The sequence below is a fragment of the Petromyzon marinus genome, chromosome 38, assembly GCF_048934315.1.
Source record: "Petromyzon marinus isolate PM22_M1 ecotype Great Lakes invasive population chromosome 38, UKy_Petmar_22M1.pri1.0, whole genome shotgun sequence".
Classification (NCBI taxonomy): Eukaryota; Metazoa; Chordata; class Hyperoartia; order Petromyzontiformes; family Petromyzontidae; genus Petromyzon; species Petromyzon marinus.
Window position 1 is genome coordinate 3946572 of NC_133704.1, and position 18882 is coordinate 3965453.

Consider the following 18882-nt stretch of genomic DNA (forward strand, 5'->3'; position numbering starts at 1 on the left):
CCACGCGACGTTCAACGCTCGCCTTGTGTTTTTTTATTTTTTATTTTTAGCGGGAAACCGCTCCTCTCTCGCGACATAGTCCCACCACGGCGCACGCGGACGGTTACAACCGTCCGCTCGGTACGTGCTGCGTGCGCGGGCCCCGCGTTGGCGGCGAGGCGGGGGGGAGGGGCCAGCTCGAGAGAGGGGGGGGGGTGACGCCGTGCTGGCAGATGGAGGAGGGTGGGGGTCGGGGGGTGTGGGGTGAGGGGCGGGGCTCGCGTATCCTTCCGCGCGGCGCCTCCATGTTGATTCTCGAGGAACCGAGCGAGCGGCTCCCGGTAGCAGCGTCAGCAGCAGCAGCAGTAGAGGCGGCGGCGGCGGCGACGGCTTTAGCATTATCGGCGGTGAAAGAACTCGTCGGCGACTCGCACAGAGCTCCTCGCAGCCCCGGTGACCAACTCGTAATCGGCATCGCTCACGATCAGCGCTCTAGTTTAGCGTCGTAAGTCTCCGAGCGCGGCGTTTCCTCTCCTGAGATTCTCTCTCGCGAACGAGGGGAAGCGACGAGATACTTTCATCATCGTTATCACCGTCGTCGTTACTAATTATCGTCACTACGTATTATCAGTAATACTGTTATTGTAGTTAAGGGTTATTGTTTTAACCGCGCGCTAGTTTAATTTCGTTTACGTTCGGGGCAGCAGCAGTAGTAGTACAGTAAGTGTACATTAAGACACAAAGAGAGGCGGTCGTGAGGCGCGGCGCGAGTCCATGTAGGAGGAGGGAGCATGAAGCCCGCCAGCGCTACCGCGTCCAGCCGCAAGGCCGGCACCTCCAGACCCACGCCCGGCAGGTGAGCACCGCGCACCTCCCCCACCCGGACCACCCTTACCCCCCCCGTGTCTCGTCTCTTAACAAACGTGTCGTCGTCGTCGTGCCGCGAGCTTGTATGCCTGCGTGCGTATATATGTGTGCCTGTACGATCTGTGTGGCAAACGAAAGCGCGCGCGCGACCGGAGAAGAATGGCAAAAGAAATTAACATTATTTAATTGTTTAATTAAATAACGCGTTGGGGCCCACGGGCTAGGATTCGGCGCGCGTTGTATTTTGTAGACCGCATTGTGTTGTTCGGTTTTAATTGGCGCTTCGCGATTGGTGGCGGCGGCGCACGTGATGGGCGAGGCGGGCCCGTGATTGGCTGAGGGGGGAGTCCGAGGCCCAATGGGGTGCGCGCAAGCGCGTGTGCACTGGGGAATGTGGCGCCGCGCCGACGACCTCTGCAGAAATGAGGCGGCCGCTTCCCGCCCCATAGAGGCTTCCTCGCGGGCCCCCTGACACCATGGGGGGTGGGGGGCCGTGCCACGGTGCCCCCCACTAATGGAACTTGTAAACAGGGACCATTATATGCGCGAAACTTACGGTCGCGATCCCTTTATACGGGTCCCCTGTTGATGGGAATTGTACGTTGGTGGGGACCCTGTTGTATCTGGCGGCTCTCAAGTAATGGGACCGAACACGGACCCCTATGTATGGGACCCCTACATGCAAAATGCCTACACATGGCACCCCTGTACTACAGACCACCTGAGAGTGGTACCCGGACAACCAGAATCCCGAAACACAGATCACTACGTTAAGGATCTCTATTAATATGGCCTTAGTTCATGGTACATGGGATCCTTAAACATAACCGCTCCCAATACACGGAACGCCGGAATCCGGGACCCCTGCACCCGTTCATCCCAGGACTCCCAACACTCAGAATCCCTCGGATAAAAAAAAATCGCCAGCCTCCATCCCGGAAACCTTTCGACATGAACACCCAGTGCATCCATTTTGGGGCCCTCTATCCCTAGTGATGGTGACGATAGATTACAGATACTGTACTAGACTAGGATATAGCTTGAGACTGTGTTGTATTCGCCTCGCTACGAACTCGGTCTCCCAAGTTAGATTCCTTTCCATGGCTAATGAGGAGCTAGTTATCTGAACCGGTCCTGCTCCCCCCCCCTCGCTAATTATCGTGGTGAAATGGTCATGCAACCAACACGATCGACAAGGCACAGAACTGCCTTCATCCAGCAGTGGATTGACAAAAGGCCTGTCTGGGTTTTCATTGCGTGAACCCGCCGACTTTTCCGCCTCCATCCTGGGACTCGCAAATATTCGCACCCCGACCTCCGGGCCAGACCACCCATTGGCAATATACCGACTTGGGCCTGAATTTCAAATACACTTGGCTACCCCTGATGCCGTGGATGGGTTACAACATTGAAGTATAATTGTAGGCTGTTGCCTTTTTTCAAACGAAATACGTAACAAGATGATTCCAATTCGGTTACCATCCATAATTTCCCAGTAAATCCATTCCGCGTTTTGTACCCCGGAGACATAAAAAAGGCATAATATTTCTACACCCGGAACCTCTAATCAACGATACTTTAAATCATGGGACATTTAGACAATAGACCTCGTACATTCGGAGTACCTGAGCTCAGAACTCATACATACTGGATGTTATGGGATTTATTTACACTGGGCCTCTACACTTTAGAATCTTACACACGGGACCCCCCCCCAACACCTGGAAGCTCTATATGCGTTTACAGGGATCCATCCCAGGTCCCTCCGCGAATCGAAGAACTCGGGCCTTTCTAAGGTTGGACGCAGCAGTTTATTGTTGAAATGAAACTTGCAGTGACTAATTAAATGTGAAATCTCCACATTCCGTGGGTCAGCAGAACATTGGCGTTGTATCTGTTGCGTGGCGGACCATTACATCTACTCTTCGTGTTTACTCTTTTTCAGGGGCCGCGGAAACAAAGGTCCTTCCCACTCGCCCGTAAGTTACCAGTTAGTAAACGCATGGTGATATGCTAATTGTATGATTCCTTGCTTTGGTATGAACGGCTCATGGTGGATTAGGCTGCTCTGAAAACCCACACAGTGACCCCACTTGATGTGCAAATAGATGTTGCTCCTTCGTTGTTTTCATTGGGATTGTAAAGTAAACAGAGGCATGGTTTTGTTCACACAGACATACGAAGGTGTTTACAACAATCCTCGCATGGTGCATGTGCTCACGTCTGTAGTGGTGAGTAGTGATGCAGCTGCATTCCATTTACTCTGTGACTATCCTGAATATCTTCGTTTCAAATGAATGTGCTAGTGGTTATTTCTAAGAATACATTTATTTGGGATGTACACACAAAACATTTGAGCAAGACAAAAATAGTAATCGTCATGTGTTACTCCACAAAGGAAAGCCCATCTGTAGTGTGGACAGTGTGCGATACAAAATGTTCTTAAGCACCCTAAAAAAAGTGGCACCGTACTGTCCAGCTGGGTATCCGGCAGTCAATAAGATGAGCTGAGAAGCCAATTAAGCTGTAATTGGGCTTTACAGCAGCCAACTGATAATTTGTTTCCTGGCAACAACATGATCAATGAACCATGACATTTAGAAACGTTTACTTTTTCACGTTCCTTGATCACAGTTGTGTTTTAGTTGAAGGTGTTTACAAACCACAGATGATTGAGGCATGACATGATGAAAGTGCTCTTCGAAAGATAATTCAACGAAGTGGTTGTAGACCAATGGTAGGATTGTTCATGTATACCATTGTCATGTTACCTTTCTTAGGGCGCCAAGTGTGAACTGAAGGTGAAGAATGGAAAGGTTTACGATGGGATATTTAAAACTTTCAGCCCAAGGGTAAGAACTTTTGTTTCTGTTCCTTATTCTAAATATAATGATTAATTAGAGGGTCGTGTCTTGTACCAGTAAAGATTGTTGCACATCAATATGGTGGATTTTAAACTGTATGAACAGTGGCTTTAAGTGATGATTTACAGAGTCTGGGAACATGGGCTTTTTGGCTTGAGGTGGATGGTCAATAAACAAACAGGCTAGCACCCAAATGTTAAACCTTTAAAAGTTTTTGTTGGCTTTTCACTATTTGAAGTAATTTGTGTATCCTAAAGGATTTATAACAGTCCGAGTCATGCAGAGATCATTTGGAACTTCAAATATTTTCCTTCTCATTTTCTTGATTGGATTTTTAAATATCCTGTGTTGGAACTGTATCTTTTCTCCTGCTATGTTTACAATACCAACTGTGTGTGCATGGTGACCACTTACCAATTAAGAGGTGTAACACTCTAAAATACATTATTAATTCAGCCAGGGAGTACTGTCTGAATTTACACATGAAGTACATGAATTGCATTATAATAATAATGTTCTTTAAATGCATTTAAACTGGTTATAGATTTGTGCTGAGTAAACACATCTGGTTGTGGCAGCGTTAAGTTTGTCGTTGACTGGGTTTTTTGAGACGTTCGTGTTGTGTGTTCCTGGGAATTAGCTGGAGCTAGTTTTGGATGCGGTGCATCTCAAGAGCCAAGACTCTACTGAGGTGGCGCCCAGACAAAGTGACATACGCCCGTCCGTCGTCTTCCACCACCCTGATGTGGTGCTGCTTCATTTCCGCGATGTCGACCTTAACTTCGCCGCAAGAGGTTCTACACGCACTCCGTTACCTCTTCACCACCGCACAGGCGGGCACTCGGCTTCTTGCCTCCTCTCTGGGGCCATTTTCCTTAAGTTGTATCGTGTAGAAATGTAATTTATCAAATTTATGAATGTATAGGTTTTAATATTCAAACTAAAAAGATTTAGAATACATTTAGTTTTATTCGTCAATGCTGTGTTTAGTCCCTCTTTAAGCACTGAGTCGTGTTGTGTTACATGCATGGGTGGCAGGAATTCCTCGATTCTTATGCCAACCTTTTTGTGTTCCTCTGTTTTGTGTCATTTTCCATCAGTGTCGTCTGACACAGGTAACACACTATGCCTGTGTCTCATTGCACTGCATGAATTAATTTGCTTTGTGGAGGATCACTCTATTCAACAAATCTATTGGTGAAATTATGATAAACATTTGGCATTGTACTTGATCACTTCACTAATTTTGATAGTTTAAGGATGATTGCATTGGTTGTTTCCATTGCCTACATTTTCAGTTGACAATTGTTGGTGATAAATCTACAATTTTCCTGCTTTATAGAGAATAATGAACGAGGTAATTAAACAAATATTGATTTCATTGGTTGAATTGCTGCATGTTTAGAAAATGAAATGAATGCCTTTGCAATCCTGTCTTTACTCTAGATACACCAACATTTGCGTTATCTTAGAGGCTGTTAGAGCAGATGCTTGGCTTTATTACTTGCCAGCCTTCGCATGCTTATAGACTTTTATCGTTTTCCTGGAAATAAGGGGTAAAAGCATTGGCAGGCATATGATGATTGATATGCTTGTTTATATTTGCTCCTATTTTCCATAGTAATAGCACGTTTTTGAATTTGTTACGTGAACTTTGTTCTTGTTCGGTTTGTAGACAACTTTACGGATGCTGGCATCAGCGGCAAGCTCAACGGAGAGCACAAGGAGCGCGAGTTGGAGCCCTGGATGGGCGGGGATAACAACAATGATGACGTCGCCCTTGACACGGACATGGTACATTGTGGGAGTGACCAACACTCATTATAAAATGTGCACATTCTTACAGGCTCCAATAGCCAGCAGTTTTTGTTTTCTTATCTGTGTGGTTGTTCGACTGTCGGTTCAGTTACCAGCTTTCTGGCATTCTCTTTGCCAATGAATGGAACAGGGACAACAGTGGCATGTGGTTAGATAACTGTTCTCGACCATAGTATTTGTAAATTGCACAGACATTGACACTGATGAGGTTTGTGAACTTCGGGATTTAAGTTACAAATGCACTTTTAATTGTGTGTTCAATCCTATGTTTTTCATATTTTATTCACACCGACATAGTGTGCTTATTTAATTTAACACAATTTCGTGTCTTATGCCGACCTTTCAGTCAAATGGCTGGGACGCCACTGAGATGTTCCGCTGCAACGAGGAGGTTTATGGTGTAAAATCAACATACGACCACAGCCTTTCCAACTACACGTAAGCTTGCTACTACATAAATAGTAATTGACACCCTTCACTTTACTGCTGGATGAGGGTGTCTCCACAATATGATGGTCATGAGGATTGTTTGACCCATATTTAAGCAGGTTTGCCAGTTCTGGTTTGGCGGGGAGTGGGTGGGGGGCAAGGACCAGTTCAACATCTGAGTTCATTGCACAGTGATGTAACCCCTGTGCTACTGCTCTGCCGAACTATTTTTTCTGAGACTAGTGCTCCCACACATTTGTGTGGGATACACAGCCGGTTGGGGTTGGGGGCAATGGTGGAGCCAGGATTTTCAGGTAGGGGGCAACCCCTCCAGCAATGAAAAATTATAGGAGTTAGTAAGTCAGGACTTGTCCGTTGCTTTTTATTCGATGCGTGTGCGGAGATGGCGCAGCCATCGATCGAGGGTCGAATTCAAACCGTGTGTGATCAGCATTGCGCTCGGTGAAGGTATTTCAGGGAAGTCGTGTACTGTATACGCAACTGCACACACTTCGGTAAGTCACTTATACTGCTTTGCTGTTACTTATTGCCAATTATGGACTGAGACTATTGTCCTATCATTTCATAGAGTCCCTGGCATGTAATAATATGCTACACAGTGGCAGTGGGGGTCGCAAAATGCCGATTACTAATAAACCCAAATGATTCGATGGAAATTATGGATTTTGATCGGATCATTTGGGGGGCACGTGCCACCCCCCCCCCTGCCCCACTGGCTCTGCCAGTGGGTTGGGGGGGACAGGCATGAACCCAGATGAACACTTGCCCACCTGTGCACCAGCCAGACAGAATGGGAACCAGTCAAACTTTTTTGTAATATAGTGTGATTAAGGAGGAAACTAAGAAATACCATTGGCTAATTGTGATCTAAAGCTGTATATTTAAATCCTACATTCTAAAGTGCTATGTAGGAGAAGTAAGCAGTTGTGTAAATTTGTTTAATGTTGTTCACGATGCTTGTTGTCCAGCACGCCACTGGAAAGGGACGAGTCTGAAGAGTTCATGCGGCGACAGGCTCGCGCAACTCAACTCGCGCAGGAGATCGAATCGAACCCATCGTACCGTTCACGCGTGTCGCTCGAAAATGACGAGGGCCGCACGGAGGAGGAGCGCTTCAGTGCCGTACACCGGAACGCACCACCGCAGGGTGGCGAGCGACAGCCTTATCGCTCGCGCGTTGTACTGCCCGCCAACGCCGGGGCGGATGGAGAAGATGGGCGTGCGGACGAGGAACGGTACCCGCTGCCTCCGCGGGAGAGGCAGCCATACCGGTCCACCCGTAATCCCAACGAGAGCGATGACTGCCGGCAGGACGATGACAGATATGGCTCCCGGTCAGATCGACCCGGAGACCGCGACAGCCCAGGCTTTAACCATAGGTGTGCACATTTTTACAGTGGTAGCAACACCGTATCACGTATATCCCATTGAAACGTCACACTTTTCTGTTTTTTTAAATTGTACTTCCTCGTAGATTGCTTAAGTATTTTTTTAAGTGTTAATTTGTACTTTAGGGTGAGAACTTAATATACGGAGATATGTCTTCTGAAGTGGGATGGTTATCACCAAGGTGTGAGGGCATACTGAAACTGGATGTTTTTGTCTTTGGTGACTGCAGGGACGTAAAGTTCATGGGGCAGAGGCACCGGGACATGGCACGTGGCGGAATGAGGCCAGGCCAGTCACGTGGTGGGAGGCCTGGGCCTGCGCCACACCACTCGCCCAGGGGCAGTCCTTATCACCCACACAGCTACCCACACCCAGATCCCATCACCAGCCCAGGACCCGTGCTTAATGGAGGTAAGTTCTCCGAAACATGCATCTACTTTTCTGAGAGTGTGCATCTATACCATCCTCTCCTGTTATGCTGTGGTGTGTTCCCACAAACCCTTCTTTGACCCTCATCCTTTTCAGAAATTCATCACATTTTGCAATTGTATATTCTGTCCTTCACATTCTGATTTTTACTTTCCAAACAAATGCTTGTTTCCTTGCATGTACTTTTGCATTACATCCACAACTTCAGGGAAAGCCCCCTTGTATTGTGCATCCTTATTTTCTCTTGGTGTATTTTTAAAACATTTTATTTATTTATTTTTGTTTCTTTCCATGCTGCTTCATGTCCCTTGCGCCACCCTGTCCCCTTCTCTCTGTGTCTGCGTTGCTGTCGAAACCCCCTTCCACTCCCCTCCTCCAGGCGTGTCCCTTCCTGCCCCCTGCCCATCACCCTCACGCCTGCCCGTACGCTATCCGGCAGGGGTGAACTCCCTGCCCCCCCGGGCACCCACCCCCTCTCGGCCCCCTTCACACCCTTCTGCGGCCGTCTACGGCCCTCCTCCTCCTCCCAAACGCGGCCCTACAGAAGGTAGTTAGTGCTTTTGCCTAGTGTTGTGGAGGGAAAAACATTGACTCTACACAGCAACACATTGTAAAAAAATCGAACTATAGTTTGACTTGGGTGAATAAAAAAATGCGGGTTTCCAAATACAAATGGATAAAAAGTGAACTTAGATTAAAGCCCAAGAAGTTGCTGGGTTAATTCTGTCTCAAATGCAATAAGGCCATATTGCATCACTAAAACATTGCATGTGACAACTTCATGAGAGCAAGTGCTAGAAATTCTCAAGAGGCTCCATCGAACTGAAAATAAATAATCAATGGTTTCCCACTAAACCTTTTCCATATCTCTCCTACTCTGAATACAAAACAGTTAATTCAGTCCCTTTTCTGAAACAAGTTTGGCTTCAACAAATTACACATTTCACAAAAAATCCTCCTCTAATTGTACGCTGAGCAATGTTTTCTATTTTGTATTTAACCTTAAGATGGACGAATTATTCATGCAGCGAAGACGACGTTTTACGTTTGATTCCATAAAGATTCATTCTTGCTGCCATTTGCTCTCAGGTGCACGGATGTCTCCAAAGGCCCAGCGTCCGGCTCGTTCCCTCCGAGGCATGGGCGGCCGGGGAGGAGGAGGCACCACACCCCCCATGGCAGGGGATCCTGGCCCCCACGTTGGCCTCCACGCGGGCCCGCACGTGGGCCACCACGGGCCCCCGGCCAACACAGATCTCCCTGTGCCCTCGCAGCAGGGCCCCTCGCGGGGTGGCGCCAGCTGGTCTGCTGTCGTCAGCGGAGGTAATGCGCCCTATAAGTGGCAGCATTTTTCATTTGTACTCATGAGTAGTAACATGTAAAATTCTAGACAAAGATGTACCCCTCTCGAGAGTCAAACAATTTACATGATGGAATTGTTTTTATTACAAGAAATCGGTAGTTATTTTTAATTTAAAAATCGGTTGTTATTTTTTTCTCTAGTCATACTAGAGCCTCTATTGGTGGCAGGGGTCATGGATATTATTGATCAAAAATAATAGATTCTCACGATTCAATGTAGATATTGTGACCATGTAAATTTGTTTAAATCAATGAATATTTGCATTGTTCAATTCCTATTACATTTTGTCATGTTCATTTGGGCATAATTATAATTATCTTGTTAAATAATGGGTCAAGTTGGTGAGAAGCCAACTAAAACTCCATGTGTTTTGTGAGTGCATCGCTCACCAGGATGGCCGTGCCGTCCCCTCCTACAGGTGCCACAAACCGCACGTCTCCCAAGTCCTACCGCCCACGCTCTCCCAAAACTGGCTCCCAGCCCCCATCCGGCCCTGCGCCCAGTGCCCCCCAGGGCACTGTGACAGGCGTCCCCTACCCACCTCCTCCATCCCAGGGGGTGCCCAGTGCCCCTACAGGCACGGCCACGCCTACGTCGCCCCCCAGGACAGGCCCTTCTGCACCATCTGCCCAGGAAAGCAGTCACATCCAGACAGTGCCGTCATCTGCTCTTCCCAGCTCTGCTGCCCCCTCCGCAGTGCCCGTAAGGTTTGAAGGCACTGGACCCGAAGGCGAGTGAGATTCTTGAGAATTTTTTGTTCATTTTTATGAACTAATTTACTGCTAAGGTGCAAAACGTTAATGCTTTAGCTGTGTGTCTGTTATAATGGGGTCATAATAAATATTGTAAAGATGATAAAATAGGGCGTTTTATTTTACTGAGTTGTGTTATTAACAGTTCTGTAGAAATCGAGCTATATTGTCAACTTGGCAGATAAAAAAAAAGGAAACAACGAACCATACTTGCCTCTCGCCTCCTATAAACATATCTTTGGATATCCCACACTGTAACATAATTTCTCATGCTCAGGCATTCATGTTATTCATCTAATTAAATAGTACGAAAAAAGCATGTTGTAAACCTTTAAGTTGCCCATGCATGTACGTTATTTTTCTTGTCGGGTCCCTTAGTTTTACTTGAACCTCGTGTATTTTATGAATCCAGAACAGGTTTGCTTGCATGGTTGTGTTTGCGAGGTCAGAGACTGCTGTACCTATCTGAAGCTCATGCAGTGTCACAGTAACCTGTATTACATGCAGATGCATCAGACTTAATGTAATATATTTTCCCAGGTAAGCCTCGCTTAGTATCAGATACCATTTTTAACAAAGTTCAAAATTGGGATTTTAGTAAAATTAAGGAGCAATTTTGCTGAAGTAGATTTTTGGCTATGGCTAACATCGGTGGAATAATTATATAAACTGGTACCTGCCTCCCTTCCCTCTTCATGTTAAATAACCTACGTACACTGATGCAGTGTACGTAGGTTATTTAACATCTTTACTGCCATGGATTGGAACAAAATATTCTTAACTCGAGAAATTCCTGTCAGGGCACGGAACTTAGTTCAGAAATTCGGTCATTTTGATTGGCAATGCTTTGAATGAATATTTTGCATGTTGGAGGAAAAGGCAGTAGCAAGAGAAAGCCCATACATTAGGGGGGTAATCATCGTCTGCCGTGAGTTCTTAACTCGCTTTGCCTTAATACCATCCGACTACCTCTCAGCTTGGTAATTTTGTAGTTTGGCAAATCTAAATAGACCACTAACCCTTGCCTTCAAAATGCTGGATAAAGCACACGATGCCTTCGTGATATTTAAATATTTCATGTGTATATCTTATATTATTTTTGTACCATCTTTTGTATTTCTGTAGTGAAAGAAGCTAAGCTCCTCGAACAAAGGGTTGTGGCAGTGTCTGCTGCTGTGAGCAAAGAAAATGTAAGACCCCCAGAGCAAGCATGCAGCAACCCTCAAGCTGCCTTCTCTAAACCACCCCCAAAAGGTATACGCACGTGTACGCTTTTTCCCCAAAACCATTGGTTACATTTCTTTTCAAATATCCAGTAATACTGCAGAGACGATGTATTTTAACGAATTTTAACTTGCGTCTTCAGTGGTTCCCGCACCTCTAATGCATCAAGACCATGACAAGAGCCGCATTCAAGTTAAAAAGGAGCTCAAAGAATTCCAGACCAAGTTCATCGTGAGTAAAACTGTTTAAAGTCTAATCATAATGTAATTGTCTTTCACCTTGAATGAAATGTATTTGCCACTACACTTAAACCTTTGGCAAATGCGTGCAATTTAACATCAACTCCAATGCTTATAGTGCATTCGTTCAACTCAAGCTGCATGCCATTAGTTGTGCTATACAGCTCCAGGTGAATTCCTGAAGTGTGGTTGTTTGTCTGCACAGCTCCAGTCTAGTACTGAAACGGAGGTTGACGCAGCTTTGAGGGACAAGAGCCAACAGCCTGGCTTGCCTTTGGCAAGTGAAGCCAAATCTCAGCAACAACAGCAACAACAGCAGCATCCTCCTCAACCACAGCAGCAGCTGCCACCCCAACCACAGCAGCATCCACCACCCCCAGGCATTCCTTCAATTGACCCCAGTGCTTGTGTGGAGACTGGGAACCCGAGTGGCCTGGCGAGGAGTGCTGAGGGAGTCAAGGCTGTTTCCATGGGGCCTCCTGGTAGCGCCACAGAGGACAAGGAGGGCAAAGTTGTGCCAGGGGCGACACCTGGTTCACTGGCATCTGGTTCAGTGAGCGACAAGATGGATGGCGAGGAGGGGGATAGGACAGGGGACGGCATGAATGAGTGAGTGCTGGAATTTCTGCTGGAATATATTTGTTAACTTTCATGCTGCTAAAATCTATCTTTATCTGCCTTATAGTTTATTGTACTTATCAAATGCCTGTAACAAATTACAGATTGACATTTTTGGTAAAGGAACAAATTGTGGTGAAGTGACCAGCTGACGAATTACAAACAATTTAGTATATAACACATTTTAATAGTTTTGGAGAAGGTAGTAGGACATTTTTTAGCTTATGTATAACTTTGTAATTATTGATGTTCACAGCAATTCTGTTAAGAAGTCCACACTCAATCCGAATGCCAAGGAGTTTGTGCTTAACCCGAGTGCCAAGCCATTCGTACCTATGGTGAGTACCTCTAATTTGACTGCCTCTGTACGATGTTGCTGGAATTCCAGAATACTGACCACCCCTTTTTAACTTCCACGAGCTGCATGTGAGAAATTAATTTGCTGAAATGGTGCATTTATTTCTGGAGATGGCACATTTCTGAGCAGTGAGTTTGGTATTGTTGTCGAGATTAGCTAGTTGGATGTGCTGACTGATTCTTCTTCTGTCTACCAGACAAAACCAGCAACAACGCCAACTCCTCCACGGCCTCAGACGCAACCCAGCCCCTCGGTGCTGGTGCAGCCGATTCCCGGCACGCCCGTTTACAGCCAGCAGCCAACACAGTACCTGCACTTCCCGCACACCATCCCTCCTGGCATGCAGGTCAGGGGACACACTACTGAGGGTGTGGTCACTGTGTTTAATAAACCATACCTAGACAAACCCCTGTGTATTGTTGCACTCACTGTATTTCCACCACTGTCTCTTGAGGCATTTATGTTCTTGCTTGGTGAATTAAGTGCGTACGCTTTTGTAATTCCATAAAAATGCTAATTTTTATGGAAAATTATATATGGGCTGTTTATCTTGCGTAACAGGTTATAAATTCCTCCCTACAATAACAAGCACAGCAGAGAAGCTCTTAACATTTACGTTTACAAGTCATATACATGTGTACGTTGATGCTTAACAGTTGAAATGTGTATTCATAATCTTGGTTCTTTCGGTAAAGCCACGTAGAAGGGAGATAATAAAAATAAAACAATAAAATTCTCACGACGTTTCGATTGCAACTCAAGCAATCATCAGGTGTGAAAACCACAGCAATAAAAAAATTAAAAGTGGAAATGTGGTATAATGTTTGTTGAGTTGGCAAGTGAAATGAGCTGTATATAGTAAGAGTTTGTAGGTCTTCCACCAGGGTGGGTCCCTCTACCAGTACCAGCTGCCGCACTCCGTGCCCGTCAACCAAAACAAGCCGTACAGGACAGGTAAAGCGCTTGGGATGATGGGAATAATATTTTAAGAACACTTCACCTGAGGGGACTAAGATTGGAGCATATGCCTCGTGATGGTTTGTGATGTTTTGTTCAGGATTCAGAGTGTAGCATGGATCCTGCGTTTGATATATGTAAATGCATTTACAGGGTCTGTGTCATCCCAACGGGGCGAACAGCACCATCCTCCCCCAACTGTCATGGTGCCGGCGCCGACAGCCAATGCCGCTGGGCCACCCCTGATTTCACCCTCGCCCTACACCTCCTACATCCAGTACCAGCCACAGTTGGTGCAGTATCCCTCGCAGGTACCCATGTGCATGGTGTAACCAGTCGTACTACGTGTTTGGTTTTCAGCCATTCACGATAATGTTGTGAAAATTTTACCTTTGTCTTTTAAACTATCGCGGCGTTTGTGAACTTATTTACAAGTCAATGCTGTGTCTTTGCAGCCCACGGCAGTGTACGGGCCTGTCATCCAGGGTAACACGCGCCTCATGGCGGGGGCGGGGCATGGCCAGCCATCTCTGGTCTCCTCGGCACAGCAATACCAGCAGGCCGAGCAGCAGCACCCACAGACAGTCTACAGTACGTTCTTGGCTCTCGCTGCACGACACTTAGGGCCATGATCCACTGGGATAATTTCAGGCCAATCGTTGCCTACAATCATCACCAACAATGCATGAACCACGAGTGACGATGGCAACTTGGGTGGGCAACCGAAAGGAGTGACAATTCTCTGAACAGTGTGTATGCTGAACAACGATTGACTGTAAATTAATCAGATGTTTAGTGATGGGGTAAGCCTAGTACTAGTGATGATTAAGTAATTCCTTTATGCAGTCCATTATTAGCAGACAGCCAGTCAATAAAATACTTATCAGAAATTCAATCGGAAGACTTTTCTGTTCCATCCTCTAGATCCCAATTGGTGCTGGATTTGGAAGACACCATTTTTTTCAGGTGCAGAAAACACTGTTAGATAGGCACGTGTGTGCTGTCTGTGAACTGATTCGAAATTTCAGCCCCATTTCCCATTAATGGGCAGCTTGAATCGAAATCATTCGATTTTGGAAAGTTCGATTTTTTACGATGGGAGATGCAGTTTTAAACAATTGCCAGTGATGATTGCCCTGAAATTTTTGTTCTGAATCCACTGGTGTCCAATAAAAAAACAGGACTCTTAGCCTGCTTTGATTCTTAATAAAGAAAATATATTCTCAAGCATACAATGATTTGTATTCAAATGAAAGTCATCTGCAATATCGGTGTCGGTTGGGAAGCCGCTGAACTCGACAAGTAGATGAGTAATTGATCCTTATGGCGGTATCCCGGGGTACCAAATAATACAAAATGGCCAAGGCAATTAAATATATTTTTCTGGGACACTTATTTTTTCCAGGTGTGTACTTCACTCCATGACTGGGGTACCAATTAATCCAAAATCAGTGCTACTCCGCTATGTCGAAACGCAGCGAGGACGATTGTGCTGCAACTCTGAACGCTCGTATGCACCGTAGTGCATCGTGTGCAGCTCGTCGAGATGAGTCGATTGCAGCATCGCCGACCATCAACGGACTAAAAATTACTGCATCGCGGACATTATGCAAGAGTCGGGGTACCATAAGGTTCAATTGCAGCCTTGAGGAAAATTTTGATTTGGTGTATTACCTAATATTAGTTAATATTATGTTAATTGTGGTTGAGGTCCTGTTAAACATGATTGATCAACTTGGAAAATAATCATGACTGCTGCGGACACTCCATGAATTTCAATTAAGTAAAAATGATACCACAATACTGTAATGATAAGGAATTCATAAGCCAATGTAATATCCTAATACTGTAAAAGTGTACTGGCATGGTAACTGGAAATGAATGATCGTGACAAACACGAACTTAATTTCTTGAATATTGTTGCTATTATTCGCAGTACGAAGTGTAGATAATAAAGGTGAACATGTAGCCTCGTTTTTTTTTATTTTACACCTGTGAAAATTTTCCGAAGATGATACATTGTTAATGTGTGTTTTTTTTGCAGTGTCTGGTCCAGTCCCTCAGTCGTACCAACATGGGCCGATGCACCCTCACCACCCACAGCATCCGCAGCCCCCTGCCACCCCTACAGGCCAGCAGCCTGGTCGCCAGCACCCTGGCGCTCCCAGCCCTGCACAGGTAATCCTGCAGCAGTGCCAATACACCGTGACGCAGGCCACGATGCAGCACGGTTTAAATACAATTTTAAGAGCAACATTGTGTTGAGTAATCTTAGCTCTTTCGGTAAAGTCACGTTGAAGGGAAACAATAAAATATATATAAAACAATAAAAATTTTGTGATAATTTTTGTTGTTTTATACTTATTTTATTGCTTCCCTTCAACGTGACTTTACCGAAAGAGCTAAGAATATGAATTACTGCAGTCACGAAAGCTTTAAATCAAAACTGTGTTCAGTCTTTACAAGTTTAGTCGTGGAGTCGCAATTTTGAAGAGTTCTTATTTGTAGAGACTATTGAACATTTGAGTTAAGCTGTGATTACTGCTCTTCCTTAGTATTGGTGACATCTGTTAAGTGTGAAAACAGATTAAGGGGGTGCGTCTCTTGTGAATGTTTGCCTAATAATTCTCTGCCCCTCTGCCGGAATGCCAAACAGCACCCCTCGGGCCAGCCTCCTCCGCACATGGGGAATCCTCAAGGACAAAGCATTTACCATGCAGCCCTGACCCCAACGCCACCCTCACTCACCCCAGGACCCAGCCCGCAAAGCCCCCAGACAAGTTACCCTCCCTCGCAGCAGCCTGTCTATGCCCTGCACCCTCAGTCCATGGGGCATCAGTACGCTGGGCACCCACCACCACCACCACACATGGTATGGCCAGCCAATGAATGGGTGGTAGTCTTCTGACTACCAAATTGGATGTCTGTTCGTCTGGCTTGTACGGGTTTGTGTGTGTGGTAATGAAAAGTGCTCTGAAATGTTACATTTTTAACATAATTTATCTCGAAATTGGTGGATCGTCAGCAGGTTGCTTGCGGTGTGGTTAAGTCTGGGCAGCATGAAATCAGCATAGAAGAGTAGGCCAACATAATACCCCCTTTACTAGAGGCCTTTCTGCCAGCAATTACATGAGTGAATAACTGTAGGGCTACACCTTCACATTTATTTGTAGGGGAGTAATGGATGTTTTGCGAAAGATTCTTTAGGTGTGACCTTTGGTGCAAGCTGACATTTTTCATGTCTAAAATTTGCTAAAGAAAATATGGAAAATCTCTACATAATTATAGCAATTTATCTGTCAATCCATGTGTATTATGCATTGATATAAAGCCAACTAATGTTATACTTGTTTGGATTTGGGGGGTGTTGATTTTGCAACAGGCACACATGCAGGCTGGCATGGGCGGTGGACATCCCCAGCATGCGCACCCTACCCATCCTTCGCACCCTACGCAGGTCATGCTGATGCAGGCCAATCAGCACGGGGGTCACGGGGCACCGCCTTCAATCCCCGTCTCCTCCACAACGCACTACGCATATATGCCCCACCCTCAAGGTGTGTATGTGCTCCCGTACAACACAGCAACCAAATAATTTTAACAGGTGGCCGGCTTGCAAATGTATGTAAAGTGGTTGTGATGTCCAGGAGAAATATCACTGCTTATTCACTGCAGTTTGGTTCCTTACCAGGCTTTATACAGAACTGAGGTCGTCGCAGCTTTAATTCGTATAATTCTAGAAAATAAATGTATGGATTTTTTTGCATTACTCTAAATAATGGATGGTAAAGTGAATTAAAGAATGTTTCCTGAATAGAAGCTTTGATGGGTCATGTTGATATTCCTTTATTTTTACTGTGCGCTTAAATTCTTTTCCACAGTGGCTCACCATCAACAGCCACAGATGCAATACCCACCCAGCCAGTAAAACAATGAACGGAAAAGTCTGCTACGTGAAATATTAATGACTACGTATTCGCATAAACCGGCAGCCGAAGGACACGATTACGGACCTTAGAAGACGTATGAAACTCCACCACTGATGATGGAACCGAATATTCGCCAATGATGGAAGTTTGCTGGAAATGAGATACATTTATCTGAACCTCAGCAACCACTAAGTTCTTAAGAATATGTTTATCAACTGCAAGATGCGTATCTTAGTGAATACATAATCAAAACCGACTAAAATGCCTCCTGTCCAGCTTTTGATTTAACTTTGAAATTAAGGGCCGTCTAAGAGTTGGACAATATGCAAACGCAAATGTCTGTGCTTCATTAGTTTGGTGGAAAGAACTTGGTTGAAACTGACACTAAAACTGGATGGTCATTCTTTTTGTTCGACATTTAATCATGTTTAGTTTTTGTGACAACAGAATGCCTCGGTTTGTGGCCATGCATCATTTACAGACATCTTGACATCTCATGCCAAGATTGACAGAAAAAGAGACTTATTTAAACTACAAGGCCTGCAATTGAAGGCAACTCTGGAACATAATTTGGTAGCACAATTCCTCGGCCATTTTCATAAGAACAAATGATGAATCCGTCCAAAAATGTTTTCCAAGACACATGCAAAGGCCTCGACGCGATGATCACAAGAGTTATATTCCTGTCGCGAACACACTAATGGTTGACGCAGATGTTTGTATGGCAAGCTGTGCAGAGGCCACAACTGCGCGCATTGACGTGGCTAGCGATAAATTGCGTTGACGACCCCTTTTAGAAACTTTTCAGATTGTGGAAGCTGTGAAAGTAGACCTGTACAGAGCTTCTAGTTCTTTTCTGCTGCATAATACTAAAACTGGAGTCTCATGTAGTAGGAACTGCTGGAAAAAAAATAAGTGCGACTGTTGCTTTTTGGCATCCCTTCCCCCATGCTTGCTGAGGTGTTGTCCTGACACGCCTCCTTGTCGGTGTTGGAAACGTACTTTTAATTGAAATAATTTCAAGGGTCTAAACGTAATCAGCTGTTACTTTCTTTTTTAGCAAAGTATAACATCCCTGCGCTTTTAACCAGTGTTCACTCGAGATGTGATTAAAAAAACTTACGTGGCTTCGAGCCGAGGGAGGTTGGAAAACATTTTTTTTTAAAGGACAGGCCGAGGTTAGAATTGTGCACTTTAAATCAATGGTTGGATACGCAGATCACTATTGAGAGTGCGCTGCTTGTGGATGATTTTTTTTGTCTCGAGTAGCCCCTAAGACTTAGGTCAGAGGATTAGTTATGGTCCTACAGGATTCTATGACGTTTCCACCGCTGCTAAGACGACGTGGCGCTGTCAGGTGACTTTCTGTACTGTTCGTGTTGCTTGGCTTTTGCACTCCTGGTGCTGCGACAACCTCGTGCTTCGGGAGGCTAAAAGTCTTGCCGGTTTGTGTGCGTGCGTGTGTGCATTGAGATGCTTGAAGAGATTTGATGCAGACTTGACAGACTTCTGACAAACAGTAGTAACTTGAAGCGAATCAGACTTTTTACGATGGGACGTTTTACTGCAGTTGAGGATAGAAATTAAAAAACTTTAAAAAATACCTAAAAAATCGAAAAAAATAAAATCTTAAACATCCCAACCAA

At 45.3% G+C, this 18882-nt stretch overlaps 1 protein-coding gene across 4 annotated transcripts; it reads left to right on the top strand.

Moving 5' to 3' along the window:
• Positions 1–261: 261 nt before the first annotated feature.
• LOC116950060 (ataxin-2-like protein) lies at positions 262–18878 on the top strand. Of its 4 annotated transcripts, none has more exons than XM_032967470.2 (25): positions 262–835; positions 2792–2825; positions 3021–3077; positions 3627–3698; positions 4351–4504; positions 4811–4825; positions 5386–5504; positions 5875–5966; positions 6947–7357; positions 7597–7778; positions 8176–8343; positions 8886–9119; positions 9578–9889; positions 11037–11165; positions 11278–11366; positions 11580–11983; positions 12249–12330; positions 12547–12696; positions 13223–13304; positions 13461–13618; positions 13763–13898; positions 15352–15485; positions 15964–16179; positions 16690–16864; positions 17189–18878. In XM_032967470.2, exons 1-25 carry the CDS (start codon positions 771–773, stop codon positions 17233–17235), a joined length of 3717 nt encoding a protein of 1238 aa, XP_032823361.2. In that variant the 5' UTR covers positions 262–770; the 3' UTR covers positions 17236–18878. The 4 variants fall into 4 exon arrangements, with proteins under 4 accessions (XP_032823361.2, XP_075928674.1, XP_075928675.1 ...); XM_076072559.1 differs by having other exon boundaries at positions 13235–13304; XM_076072560.1 differs by lacking the exon at positions 4811–4825.
• The last annotated feature ends 4 nt before the right edge of the window (positions 18879–18882 follow it).

Coding starts and splice junctions, on each gene's coding strand:
- LOC116950060 (XM_032967470.2), top strand. CDS start 771: ATGAAGCCCGCCAGCGCTACCGCGTCCAGCCGCAAGGCCGGCACCTCC. Junction 3,699..4,350: donor TTAAAACTTTCAGCCCAAGG/GTAAGAACTTTT, acceptor CCTGGGAATTAG/CTGGAGCTAGTTTTGGATGC. Junction 5,967..6,946: donor CACAGCCTTTCCAACTACAC/GTAAGCTTGCTA, acceptor CTTGTTGTCCAG/CACGCCACTGGAAAGGGACG.